This window comes from Gambusia affinis, linkage group LG05 (assembly GCF_019740435.1).
Source record: "Gambusia affinis linkage group LG05, SWU_Gaff_1.0, whole genome shotgun sequence".
In the NCBI taxonomy this organism is placed as follows: Eukaryota; Metazoa; Chordata; class Actinopteri; order Cyprinodontiformes; family Poeciliidae; genus Gambusia; species Gambusia affinis.
In genome coordinates, this window is record NC_057872.1 from 29406542 (window position 1) to 29421469 (window position 14928).

General features: G+C 37.0%; 1 protein-coding gene across 9 annotated transcripts in view; it reads left to right on the forward strand.

Annotated features, from left to right (window-relative positions):
* Positions 1-14928, forward strand: part of syngap1b (synaptic Ras GTPase activating protein 1b) — a 169844-nt gene that overhangs the window by 43629 nt on the left and 111287 nt on the right. For all 9 annotated transcript variants that reach the window (XM_044115812.1, XM_044115816.1, XM_044115807.1 and 6 more), the window contains one exon: positions 2140-2519. In XM_044115812.1, the coding sequence (XP_043971747.1) occupies positions 2502-2519 (18 nt within the window). In that variant the 5' untranslated portion in view covers positions 2140-2501. The remainder of the gene's footprint in view (positions 1-2139; positions 2520-14928) is intronic.

Here is a 14928-nt window from a genome sequence, read left to right on the forward strand (position 1 = left end):
ATCAGATATAATATTCAAGTCTTTCCTTCTGAAATGATAGTCGGAATCAAACATGATGCTGAAGATAATTTGTTCCCTTGCTGAGAAGATTATAGTTCTATATTTCTTTCTGTGAGTCTGTCAGCAGGACAACTCATAACTGATTTCTGCTAATTTTAGTGGATGGACGGCCGCAGGCCAAGGAAGAGATGATTAAATTTTGGTGGCAAGGCAGAAGTAGGACTTATTGAAAAAAAAACAATTGTCGTTTTTAGATGGAAATGGAGAGAGAGAGAGACCTTACATCTCAAGGATGAGTGATTGAATACTTCACTGATCACTTTATTAGTATGAAGCTGAACCTTTTTTGCCATTCTCCTAATTCTTCATGCCATGAAAAGGATTTTAAAACTTTCTCAGAGATTTTCGGACTTAAAGGCATTATGTAGATGCTGCAGAAATGTAGGCTGCATTTCATAATAAATACTTGGTTTGCATACATAGTATGTATTAAAATTATTCTGCTTTCGCTCAAGTGTTTTACTACCTTGTAGTAGTAAATTAATTTGCACCCATATGTGGGTGCAAATTAATTAACACTTAATTAATTTACATCCTGGCACATAACACAAATTTTTATGGAACTTTATTTATTTTGGCTATAAATTACCAATATTATGAGAATCTTCAATAATATCACAGTAATAAACTACTTAACATACCAATCACACTAATTACCTGCCATGCTCCACCCAGCAATAACCAAGAAATTGATCATAAACAGTTTCATAAATAAAAAAAAATGGCTTATAGACAGTTAAAATGTCTCTTTTAACTTTCTGTGGAAGCTCGCCATGCTAACGGCAGTTTATATTTAAAAGAAAAGCCATTTGACTTAGCTGTTAATTTTATGTTTTGTCTTTTGTAACAGTGCTATAACTACCAGTATTCATAGTTTATTTAATTTGTGGATGCAAAAAAATATTTGACTTACTAGCAATTGTCGGTTAATAGTTTATTAGATCTAAATTAGTTCAAATATATTAACTAATAACGTTAGACCTTGTTTTAGTTTTCGTAGTGCGGCCGCCATCCAGAAGAGGGCGCCGCTGGTCATCCATAACCGTTGTCAGCTGATTAGAGAAGTAAAGATCGCAGCGGAGGGATCTCTAACAGAACAGACAAACGGTCCAAGCAGAGTCTGGTGGGATTAAAAATTATTTTAATGTGGTTATGTTTTGAGATATACACTCGACAAGCTCCTTAAGTTGTACCGTAATAGCACTCATTCAGCCGAGCTGCATATTTTATTCTTTTTCGTCTTTTATTTTTCCATTCAGCGACCTTTTTTTTTTATAAATATGTCTAAGTTTAATAATGTGAGAATTTTTTTTTATCAGTCAGTATTTAACACAGCTGATGAAACTAATGTTAAAATTAAATTTTATGGGTTTTTTAAATTCAGCATACCATGAAAATTTAGATCTTCAAGTTATAGCTAGACGATCGGTCCTCTTGCTACAAGAGAAAACATTATTTTTCAAGCTATATGACAGCTTATCAATTAATCGTTAGTCAATTGATAAGATCAACCAACTTTAGATTGACTCATTAATCAATAACTAGCATCTCTAATTTAAATACAATTCCATCTATCTCGTTTATATTTTTTGACATGGCAGAACATGTAGGTTTTGCTAATATGTGAAATCTGAAAATACAGAAGATATGTTTTGATATGTTGTGAATAATTCAGTCAATGGTTTTGTGTTTCAAAATTCTGCATTTCGAAAATGTGTTTTTTGGTATTTTTTTTTTTATGAATTTAGATTGGGTTTGTTGTGATAGACTGTGTTCTGGTCTGTTTTCACCTTCTTACACTTTACAAATGCTAACCTGTTTCATGCCTGTAATACTTCAATGTTCTCCTTATCATTCATCTAACTCCACATTCCTTTTCCTTCCTGTAGTTTGAAACCTGTCTAGTATATTCTCGAGCATGCATATAACCTGACCTTTTTGATTCCTTTCTAAATATGTCTGAGTAGAAAGTGCCACCGTGTTCCTTTCTAAAATCCTTACTTACCTTGTCTTCCCTCCTCTTCCCTCCTTATATCCCCCGAACTTCCCCTTTTCTCCCACCTCCTCTCCTTTTTCCAGATGCAAGGTGTGCCGTCCCCCCCTCCTATCATCATCATCATCACCACCATCATCGCTCCCAAGCCCACTCCTTCCACACTCCTTCCTACCACCGTCCCTCACACGAACGTCCCTCCTACGATCGTCCCTCCTTCGATCGTCCCTCCTTTGAGCGTCCTTCCTTTGAGCGACCTTCCTTTGAGCGTCCTTCCTTTGAACGTCCCTCCTTCGATCGCCCATCCTTTGACCGTCCGGCCTACGAGCGTCCCACCTACCACCGCCCATTGCACGACCGCCCCATCTACGACCGCCCATTGCACGACCGCCAACCCCACGACCGCTGGAACCCTCGTCGTTGTGTGAGCTCCGGACATCAGTACAGCATGTTGGACCAGGAAGAGGTACGGTGCTCTACATGTTGAGAATATGCTGATGACGTGTTTCTCTTCTAAACACTGTCTGCTTTTTCACACATTTCCTGTCCAGAAATCAGGACAGTGTATTCTGTCTTGATACACTGTCCACGCAAGCACACACACATGCCCACACACACACACATATATATATATATATATATTTACATATATATATATATATATATATAGCCCAGAGGGAATCCTCCGGGCTTTCTGATTGGCTACTTGTCACATTCAACAGGCTGCATTAACCTCCCAGTCTGGGAAAACCCCTGATTTAGATGGAGTGGCCACCACAATCTTAGAACAACCAACGTTCTAAGATTGTCGTAACGGGAACATTGGGGCAAAACGTCATGTTGTGTGAACTATTGCATCAGGTAGTCGATGTGCCCATCTTCTTTATTTAAATGTAATGATTACTGAAGGGCTGCGACAGGCTGGCGACCTGTCCAGGGTGAACCCCGCCTCTCGCCCTGGACGCAGCTGGAGATGGGCACCAGCAACCCTCCCGACCCCATTAGGGACGAAGGGTGTTCAGAAAATGGATGGATGGATGGATTACTGAAGGGCAATATAGTGTACAGACTTCACAATCTGCACGCTTTTGGTTGAATGCAGTATTTATTTTCACTTTTACTTTATGTTGTTTAGTTTTTATTCAAGTGCGTTTTTTGTTAATGGAGACTGAAAATCCATTTTATTTTTGGTTGTTTTGTTTATTTTGTTTTATCACTTCCAGTGTTAAGTGTTCTTTTGAAAGTAAAGTGTATCTATCTTTGGCAGAAAATCACATGCATTATTAAGTCATTTCCATTAAATTAGGGTACAAAGGTCTTCAAACAATATTATCGTTTATTGCAATAATTTTTGAGACAATTAATCACTCAGCTAAATTTGTTATTGTGACAGGCCTATTCACATGTGCAAAATTAATGAACTTGTTTGGCCATAATTTCTCTGCTAGTTGGAAGAAACGGTAAAAACTGAGCTTCTGAAAGCAAGTAAGACTAAGCTTTTCTGCTGGTGGGACTTTGCTGGATTTGCTGAAAATGAGAAAGTTATAATGTCTTCCTGGCGCTCCTATTTTGTTTTGGGGATATTATAATAACATTGTAAGTCAGAAAATGATGAACGGACTTATTAACGTAAAGAGGTTTTCTCTTAAGAGAGAAAATACTTCACTGTTATTGTATTTGCTCATCTGTTAGTAAAATATTCCAGAGGGGAAAGAGCTTCAAGCTTGAATTACTTCTTTTTCATTGTAAGTCGATCACCAGAAGCTTGCTAATTAAATTGAACTTTAAGTCTGATATATGTGTGGTTGGGAATATTTTAGAGGTAGCTGCTGCTGAACAAGCAAAGGATTTATTTACTGAAGGAGGGGAGAGAGCTTGTTATGTTTATTCTCCCAGTTCTCGTCTGTTTCTCAGGTTAGTGCTCATTAACGTGATTAATTTTTGCTCTCTAGCTCGTGCGTTTGTAGACATAGATCTCTCATCCACTGTTGGTGTGAATAAAAATCTCTGCTTGCTGTTCAGGCCAGGAGAGGGTACTGTTCTTCAGCTTTTTGCCTCTGTCTCAGAAACAGTTGAAAGAAAACTGATTTATTCAATATGTGACATTTTTTATTCAGGTGGAATGATTATAACGCAACAGATGTGATTTATTTATTTTTATTACCCCTGTGGGGGGTCTGCGAGCCGAACCCGCGACAGCCGCGTCAAGGCCTCCAAACATGGGTGGCGTTATCCACGGCACGCCCACAGACGTGATTTTTAAACACAGTTGTTGTGAATTTCCTCGAATCCAAACAGGTTCAAAGTTATACATGCACATTCAAATAGATAAATACACTGTGTGCACAACTATTTTGCTATATCATACATTTATGCATATTTCCCAACTTTAAACTGTATAAAACTTAATACTTATGGGATATAAGCATTTAAGAAGCTCTGTGTTTGTTTAATAAGGATTAAGAAGTTCCGGTTTAACACCTATTAAGTCAGTTTCTCTATTATAAAATTAGCCACAAATTAGATTTATTACACTCAAAAGTCAAAAATGGCAAGATGTTTTCAAGAGAGATGCACATTTAAAATGGCCAATTTACATATTTTGCTGCAAATTGTTAATGGTGTCAAACTTAACGTAGTGATAGGGGAAAATAAGAAGAGCATTAAATGTGGAGCTAAACTTTAGCAAGGTGGAGGTTGGAAACTGGTATGCGCTAGTGTTTTGAAAAGTGAGCTAGCTAACCTTTTGGGATTGAAGACAGATACTCAAACCTATTGCTGTTTTTTCAATAGATACTTTCACATATTTCCTTGAAGAGATGACGCCGGACAAAAGCTACAGAGGTTCAGAGAAATCATAAACAGAAAAGGAAGGGTGGCCAAATTCATTATAGATTTTTGATTTTGAACATTCCAAAATATGTATTGGTGCATTTTGAGTCTTTTTCAATATCTCTTAACAGATATTGAAAAAGACTGTCTTTTTCAATATCTGTTAAGATATTCAATATTTCAATATAAAAACCCTTATTTTTGTATTTAAAAAAGAAAATGTTCTTATAACTAGTTGAATATTAATGTAATTCTGCACAGAAGGTCAATCAATAATTAGGCACACTTATTGTTCTGAGACAGGCATAATCTGAGAAACATTTACTTTCCAAAATATTCAGGTCAAAGGATTATGAACATTTTTAATTGAATGCAGCTGTTAAATTATAAAATAACTCCAGAAAATACAACTGGACCAATAATTGTGCACACAGTGTAGATCCCCAGTATGGTTATATTAGTTTTCCCTCAGCCAGCTGCATCTAATGGCTGGATGTTTGATCACCCTCACCTTGATTTACCCCAGTTTTGGTCTGGGTTTGAATTTATACTCATTGCTTGTGTTTTTATTTTTTTATTTTTTGTAATTTAACACAAATTGAAAGTGAAATAACCTCTAGATGTTTTCCCAAATTAGTTGATATTTGAGTTTGTGTGGGTTATGTCCGATTTCCTCCCGCAGTCCAAAAACCAAAACTGGTTGGTTAATTGAATAGTCTGAGTTGCGTGTAGGGTGAGTAACTTCGTTTCCATTTTCCTTATAATTGTGCAAAACTGGAATGACAAAAATTAATTTGCTTAAGGGAAACATGTCAATAAAAAAAAAGTTTTTCAATAAAACATCTTTGTTCTAGAATGAGGTGGTTTTTTGGAGAAATCAAAATTTGTGTATTTGGCAAAAAGTATGATGGAAACACATTTTATGCATCACTTGCATTATGTGATCAACATCCAGATATCACTACTGGCGAAAACATGAAGAAAATGACAGGAAGTGGTTGGAGTATGACAGAGTGCCGTGTTTTTAAATGACTTGCGTGAACAGATATATTGATGATGTGATTTTATTGCATTTCGTATATAATCTAAAAACTTCGATTGTGTATTTGTATTTTTTCGACTTACTCAGAATATCATCTAAGTTTTGGACACATTTGTAATGGAAAAGCAGCTAAAATGTATATGTGTATCTCTCTGTAGCTGTGTTTCCATTGACCATATAAATGCGCAAATGGCAATTTCAAAAATGCATTTGCTTAATGGAAACACGCTGTTAATCCAGTGGAAATACATTTTTTTGAAAAATAGTTTTTGCGCTCAGTATCAGGTGTTTTTTTTTTGGTGGCATCCAAATTAGTGTATATCACAAAACTGATGGAAACACTTTTTTTCCATCACATGATTTATGATCAACAATTGGATGTTGCTACTGGTGGAAACAACAAAGAAGGCAACAGGAAGTGGTAGGAAAATTATGACCCGGCTTTCTTTCTACTGACTCATTACATTTGTTATTTAATGGAAGCATATTACATTCTTACCTAATTGCAAAATTGAGTTTTTGTGACAAATTTATAATGGAAACAACTCCAAGGATCTTTCTTCCAGTATAGCAAAGATTTGGTTCAGTTTCAGCAGTAGAGATTACCAGAACAAGCAGTAGTACATGTCAGTTTTGGGAAGTTCTGGACACTTGCAATTATTGCTGAAAATCAAAGCCAAAGGTGCGGCTGAAAATCATTAAAGTGAGTACCTTTTCTTTGGCGTTGTTATTGCAGTTTCACACACTATAAAACCACTGGGAGCTGCAGCAGAAATAGAGCAGGGTCTTATAAATCCATAGGTCACCTCTGCAGGCCTGACAGCTTCGTTATGGTTCTACACCATGAATATGCTAATGTAGTTTTTAATCTGCTTTAATGTGACACATCATAAAGCCACAGTGGGGTTTGTTTTCATTGTGAGGGTGAGGTGACAGATTGGGTTTATTTTTTCTTACCTGTGTGCTAGTTTAGTTGCATAATCCACCTAAATATGTTTGGATTTTGTAGCTGTCTATGCTAAATCGAATCTTTTAATGGCTAAACGTGGGTGAGTATGCGTGGGTGTGTGCACGCCTGCTATTAGTATTTCAGCTTGTAATCACTCAGAGGAAGAGAGCTCACTGTGATCAGGATAAGTGACCTGTGCTGCTCCGGGAGGATTCAACAGACAGCCCGATTCAATTAATCGGAACCTCATCCCCATCTAATTGTGCCAATAATGCAGCAGCTGCGAACAGATCGGAAGCAGGACTGACGTGCTGATATCCGTCACCTCAGCGACGGCGAGAGGCGTTTAAATATTCATGGCTGTCAGTCAGCTCATGCGGAGCGGCCCGTCTCTCTCCTCCTCCCTCTTCAATCTATTTGCATTCATTGTAGATAGCTGACAGAAAAAAAGAAATCATTCTGTAGATTTCCACAGCAAGTATCTATTTTTCCCAGCATTGTTTAGTATCGGCTCATCTTTGAGATGAACCTTTCACCTCCCTGATTCGCTCAGATGCTTGACACCAAAGCGCAGCAGCACCTGTGAGCTTCCTGCCGGTTCCTGTATCTCTTACACCTCTGGGCTCAATCCACATATTGGATTATCACTCTTACATATTTTTCTCATCTCCCTTCTCCATCTAATCTCTGTCGTTCCATCCTATCATCCTCTCTGGCTTTTGCCCTTTTCCCTGTCATCCCTCTCTCTGTCTCATCTCTCTATGTTTGCCCCCTGCTCCATTGCTCATAGTTGCATTCTCCCTGCATCCCTCAGTCTTGAATGACTGACAGGAAACCTCACAGCCCTTTTTCTGAATTGTTTTCTGTGAGTGATGGCCATCAGAAAAGTGGAGGAAAGATTTCTGAACTATAGAGTGGAGATGTTGCTTCAGGGAGAAGATGGGACTCCTTTGTTGTGTCTCAGAAATGTCACTCTGGATATTGGTGTTAAGCGTGTCCCCTGTGACTCCTGAGTCCTGCAGTTTTCACTTCACTGAACTTTGCCACATTATCATCAACCAAAGATAATAGATACCAAGATGAGATGCGTTGTGTGGATGTGGAAAATTTTACATCTGAAGGTTCAAAATGTTATTTTAAGGTTTTATACATACACAGCTTTTTAACTGTTAAAATTTACACATGTTTTTTCCCCTTTCTTAAATTAATATTCTGGAATTGTAACTATAACTTTTTTGTCCCCTGTGTCCTTGCAGGAGTGGTTGAAAGATTGTCAGGGGTGTTTTGTACAAGACAAATGCTGTAGTTCTACTTAGACAAGAGTATAAAGATGCTGAAAAATCTGGGTTTCTCTTCCTGTAATCAAATCTTATTACTTAGAAATAACATTATGTTGTGCAATCATAATGAGGCTCTCAAAACAAAAGTTGTTGCATCTTCAGGTCTGGACTTTGATTAAGTTTGGTTGTTGTCCAGTTTTTGAACCAGATTGGGCCAATCTTTGTCTGTTGGATAAACATCTCAAATATGAGATGCTGGATCTCATATTTGATACTTTGGTGTTCATGGGAGTTTATGGACTTCAGCTGCAAAAGAAACCCAAACTGTTCTATGCATCCTAGCAATTTTTTTCTGTATTTGTCATGAACTCTAACATCTAACCCGATTACTGAGGGCTGAAGAGTGGAGTTGAAGCTCTTGGGTTTTCTCTATGTCTCTGAGCATTGTTGCGCTCTGACCTTGGAGTGAATTTTCCGGGGCATCCACTTCTGGGAAGATTGGCACCTTTCCTGAATATGCTGCACTTGTAAAAAACCTTTACAAGTGAAAAATAGACTGTCTTAGAAATTCACTTTATGACCTTTTTCTGATTGATAGACAGCAACATTTGCTTCTCTGAGGTCATTGATGATGTCTGCCAACATTAACACAAACCTTTATCAAGAAACTTCTTCAATAGAGGTTTACAGAATAATGATCATCAATTAATGAACCGACTTTGATTAGCAGCACTGTGGGAATGCTTTCCTTGTTACATCATGCAGAAGCAGAAAGGTTTCAGAGTTTTACATGTTTCTACTTGGCTCAGGAGGTAGAAGTTTGTTCTGTAACTGGTGGGTTGCTGGTTCAATCCCTCACCACTTTTAAGGATTAGTTTAAAATAAGTTTAGAACTTGGATTCAGCATTAGAACTAAAATGTGTGAATATATTTAATAATGTACGATGTGCGAAAGATTAAAAAAATTGATTGTGTCAAAATTTTGCATGGCTTTAGACTGGGGTGGGCAACTCCAGGCCTCGAGGGCCGGACGGTCTCCTGCAACGTTTAGATGTGTCTCTACTTCAACACCCCTGAGTCAAATAACGAGGCCATTAGCAGGACTCTGGAGAACTTGACTGCACTTAGGAGGTGATTCAGCTGTTGGATTCAATTGTGTTAGACCAGAGAGACGTCTAAGAGTTGCAGGACACCGACCCTCCAGGACCAGGAGTGCCCACACCTGCATTAGCACAACTACAAATATGCAAACCCTGATAGAGAGAACTAATGCCACCCAAGTTCAGTTTTCAGCTAAGTTTATACTATTAGCTCTTTAAGTTGGGTGGATCTTTATTCTCTGCATGTGCCAAAAATCTTGATTTTCATTCTGCATCTTTTTTCTATATTTTATCAGAAGTTTTAAAATTAATAAACATAGTAAAGACTTTACTTACCTTTCTGTCCAATTATTTTTATGCTATCCAGAGGCAAAGTTAGCCCTGGAAAATGGTCAACTAACATGACATGCAGTATACTGTTTATTGTTTTTTCTAGAATGGCAGTAAAACAACATAAAATAAAGCAGAAAGAAGGTTTGAAATCTTGTTAATGAAGTTGATGTGTAAAAATAAGGTCTGCTTAGGTAAGGAATTGTTCCTTAATGAAATACTGAACATACTTTTTAAAATTTTCAGGAAATCAGGAAAGTTCGTTTAAATTTTATGACCTGTGTTTCCGTCCTGCTGCAGCTCACTAACTCCTCTTTATTTGTTTGTCCTGTAGGGGGAGTGAGAGAGCTGACAGTGATCACTTTCTGCCATCCTCTCTTCCTCCACCCCCTTCTCTCTCTCCCTCTCACATTAATCTGAGATGACAGAGTTTCATGTACCATTGCCACGCACCAGTGCGCTGTCCCCAGGTCATGTGTCAGGGCTTCTTTCATCCAAATGAGTTATGCAAGAAAAACTGATGGGCCGGGGGGACATAAGCCTTAATCTCTTTAGACTTTTTCAAAGAAATGGTGAAAATCAATTAACCACCAAGACATGTAAAAGAAAGAACTTTATTATAACACCAAGGCATTTCTAATCTGTGGCCTGGATTAGATAGATAGATAGATAGATAGATAGATAGATAGATAGATAGATAGATAGATAGATAGATAGATAGATAGATAGATAGATAGATAGATAGATAGATAGATAGATAGATAGATAGATAGATAGATAGATAGATAGATAGATAGATAGATAGATAGATAGATAGATAGATAGATAGATAGATAGATAGATAGATAGATAGATAGATAGATAGATAGATAGATAGATAGATAGATAGCATTATTGCTATGCCTTTAAACATATCAGAAGCTTGACTTTATTATTATTTCAATAAACACTAATATTGTTGTTTTAAGACCATTTTCAAATAATATATTAATATTGGCATATTAATGTAAACTCGCTGACTGATAAACTTTAATTTTGTACAGAACATTCCACACTGCAGCTGGGAGATATTTTAAATATGCAAAATTAAACACCACAACCAAAAATAATAAATAAAATGTAAATAGAAGCCACACACTGCTGAAAGCATAAATAAAATGGATAATGGAGTCTTTTTAAATAAAATTGCCTTTTAAAAACATTACCCACTAGAAAGGAAATTATTGACCATGCCATTAATTGCTTAACTGATTATTGTGCCGGGGTTTTTCAAACATACCTGAGGATAATCGTCAAGGTAACACCTCTGAAGATATGCTCACACGACCGAATAAAATATTTTGGTTCATATGTGACCCATGTACAAGTTTTTCAGAACCACTCAATTCTGATCTTTTTACACCTCAAAATATCCGATTTGAGTCACTTCCACATGTGGTACTAAATCGTATACGTATCAGATTGTTTTCAAAGACTACATTCAGAACAGTGCTTTCAGACTACTGTTGGCAAATGCGCTCAGTCTGATTGAATTTTGCCAAATGAGAAAAAAAAAGCTTACATGTCTTTATACAGTACATGTACATTTTTGGTTTCAACTGTATTTATGCACAGAAGGGGAGTCAAAGGTTGTCTGAATTTGAAAGTGTGGAGGTAGTCAGAAAAAAGAGGGCAGGCGTGGGAGGTGGCCAAAGAGTCTGCAGACAGAGCAGATACAGCAGCGTAGGACGGACAGGGCAGCAGCCTGTCAGTTTGTTCTAACTTCTTTAGCTGAATTTGTGAAAAAAATATAACACATTTTAACTGAGAAAACTGGATTTCAGTGTCATCAAGGTGATCCCCGAAGAGATTTTAGCTGAAAATATGGCATACAGTTAGAGCTCAAATGAAGGATGGTGCATCTCTAAGGTTTTTCTTAGGTCTTTGACAGATTTATTTACTCATTATTGAGGTTACAAAGTCCAGGTAATATTAATCTGCTAGAGACTGATTAGTTTTCAGACTGTACAATTGTTTTTTGTCCACAACCTGACAGATTCTTAAAGTTGACACTGCACCATATGATGCCATAATCAGGTGCAAGAAGTAGTCGTCAATAGTTGGGCAAAAAAATAAGTCAAGGAACTGAAAATCTAAGCACATTTGAATCCTTAAAGCAACTTTATAAAGAAATTAAGGTTATTCAATATTTTTGCAGATAATTGTAAATAAAATATCACTGTCTTTATTTTAATTGGAACATGTACTCTAGATTAAAAACATAAAAGCCAATTTGTGAATAAGTCACATCACCCAGTGGCTCTGAGGAATGGAGGTAGTTATGTTTGCTCATGCACCATGGAGGACACAATCAGGTGGCTGCTGTGTGGGAGGTTGAGGGATTAATTATGTGATAAAATGGAGGTGGCCACCAACTTGAAGAGAAGAAAAGGAAAAAGGTTGATTCTTTTAGTTAGATTGCTGACCTGAACCTTTGGACTCGTGTTAACCAGAAAGTCTTGGTATTTGAGCAGCTATTACATGCCATTTATATGAAAATTGCCAGTCACATGAAAAACAAAACAATTTTTATAAAGGTCATCCTGTACATACAAAGAGTTTAAATGACTTTTATCTGAGGGCTTTGGTTAACTTCTTTCCATATGATGAGTGTACAGTTTTCTTTTACCTCCAGGGCAACAAGAAAAAAATGGAAATCTGGGTTTAATTTGTCTCCTGACAGCTTCCCTAAAACAAGTACTAGATCTCTGTGACCTTAAAAGCAGTCCTCTACCATTTATCACTTTTTTGTTACGAAAAATTGCACTTGGTCACTCAGTTCAAAGTGTAGGGCTTTCAGCAGCCTAGACCGTACCGATGCACTCATAACATTCACTAGCTTAGACACTGCAATATCTCCTGTATTTTTTTGATCCTTTTGTTTAAAAATGTCTGATTTAATCCCTCTTCATAAGTCACATTGTTAAATTACAAGTGCTTTTTTATCAGCTTTCTTTGGTGTATTGAAAGAACATTTAACACTGTACCAAGTGGAATAATTTTCCCACCACAATGCTTTCTTCACTGATGTCATGATTACACTGGGAAGTTTTTCTGACCTTGTCGCTTATAAATATTGGATCTTTCTGTAACTCCACTATCAGTTTCAGCCTTTATGTGGAGATTAATGCAGTTTTTGGTGCATCACCGAGTGTGACATCTTGTATAGACACTTGTTTTTTTGTTTGTTTTTTTAAAGTTCACTTTCCCCTGATCACTTTGGGTTGGTTTGAAAAATTGTTATCAAAACTATAATCTGCCATTTCCAATTTGTTCTCCTTTTCCTTTCTCATCATTTGCTTCAGAATTGCAGTGCGTACTGATTCTTATGTTCATGGGATATGACCATTTTGTGATGTTTATGGTATTGATAAGAAATTTCATATTAACAGCAGATTTAATTTTAGTTATAGTCTTTAGATAGATTGAATTTAGTTTGATTCACAACTTGGTAATCATTTTACATTTAGTCTAGTTTCACTAATTTTTGCAACATTTTAATCAACTAAATTTATTGTTCATGTATTTCTTAAAAATCTAGTCATAGATTGATGCATTTTAAGCCTCTCAACTTTTTCACATATTTTCATTGGTCTTAAAGTTTAAGCTCCTGTACTTTTGGAAAATCTGGGTTAGATTTTGGTCTGGTTATATTTTGGCTGCTTTGCATTTGTTTGTTTGCATATTTCACTCATCCACAAACTACACAACTGATGTACTGATGGTCACAGTCCAATCCTGAATTTTCAAGGTCAGACTTCAATTAATATATATATGTATATTTTTAATCTACTTAATTAGCTGCTGTAATAGGGATGTCTTCTGTTCTATGTAATGACCTTGCAAAACAGATTGTAAAAAAGTCCAGGATTTGAATCTGGAACATTATAGTTGTAAAAGTCTGCAGTGGGATGCAGCCAGAGCAGCAACTGCTGCATGGTGTGCATTAGACCAGCAAGGCCAGTCCAGCTTCTCTTGCTTGCCAGATACACAGAAAAGACATGTTGACATTGATGCCATCCCTTCTCCCCTTAAACTCCAATATGAAGACACCATGACCTTCAAATGGGGTTTCTGTGCATGCTCAAAGCAGTCAAAGCACTCGATCATGCAAAATACGAAACTGGGTATGTTTTTAATATGCATTTCCAAGACTCTGTAACCACCCTTTAAGTTCTGGCTGGCTTTTAACATTCTGAAATTGTCTTAATAAGCTAGCAAGGGGCCATAAAGAATCTTAATAAAACAATTGAGGTAGGACACAACTTATTGCAAAGACAAAGTTGTTCCTTATTTTTGTGTAGAAACACAACCAACTTTTTGTTCTTCTCAGTATGTGTCTGTACTCATCCACTTTGTGTTTAGGTCACTGTGTTTGATTACTGCCCTGTTAAGGAATAATGGATTGCACAGATTTCCCACATTGCACACTCATACACAGGCTCCCCTGACTGTCTTTATTTCTCACACAAACTTTCTTGGCCTTTCTTGGTGAACACACACGCTAAAAATATTCATCTACATACACACCCCAGCCACTTTATATTCGGTCTCACCATATTCCCTTGCTCCCCACAGCTGGGCCAGAAGTAGCAATCGAGACATAAGGGCGAGCCAGCCAGGAGCATCGCTCAACCTCAACCTGCCAAACTGAACAACTACACCCTCCTTACTTTACCTAAATAACTCGTCTGTGCCTCACTTTTTCAGTTCCACCATTCCTCTATCTGACTTGTTCTTGAAGTTGAGCAGATGTCTAGTTTTTTTTTGTCTCACAACCATTTTACACTGCTCATCCAAAGAAAACGTTGTTACATTGTCTTTCATTTTGGCACAAGTGAAACAATCTGACTTGGAATATGCTCAGACTCGGAGGGAAGAATAAATTCACTGAAATAACTTGCAGTATTTTGAGGAAGTCAGCTGAACATTATTCTTTGAGTATATAATGCTGCTGAGCCTAGACTAGACTAACTTTACCAACTCTAGATCATATCATTGTCCCCACAGCTTGCATTGTAGACGCTACTTAACCTGATACTCCCAAAACTCTGGAACAGGGTAAATAGGCTCATTGGCCCACATTCCATTCAATACTTATGCTTCTTAGAAAGGTTGTGCCCTTTTCTGATTAACTTGACTGATAAGTGCTTTTCCCTTGTGTTCTCAATGTTTTCTTCTGATTTAATCTCACTCAATGTTTGAATGATTATTTGAGATGTTTACCCGACCTTATTTGTTTTGCAAAGATAATTGTACCTTACTGTCTAATAAGGCATTTCAAAGTTCTTAACGCAGTTTTA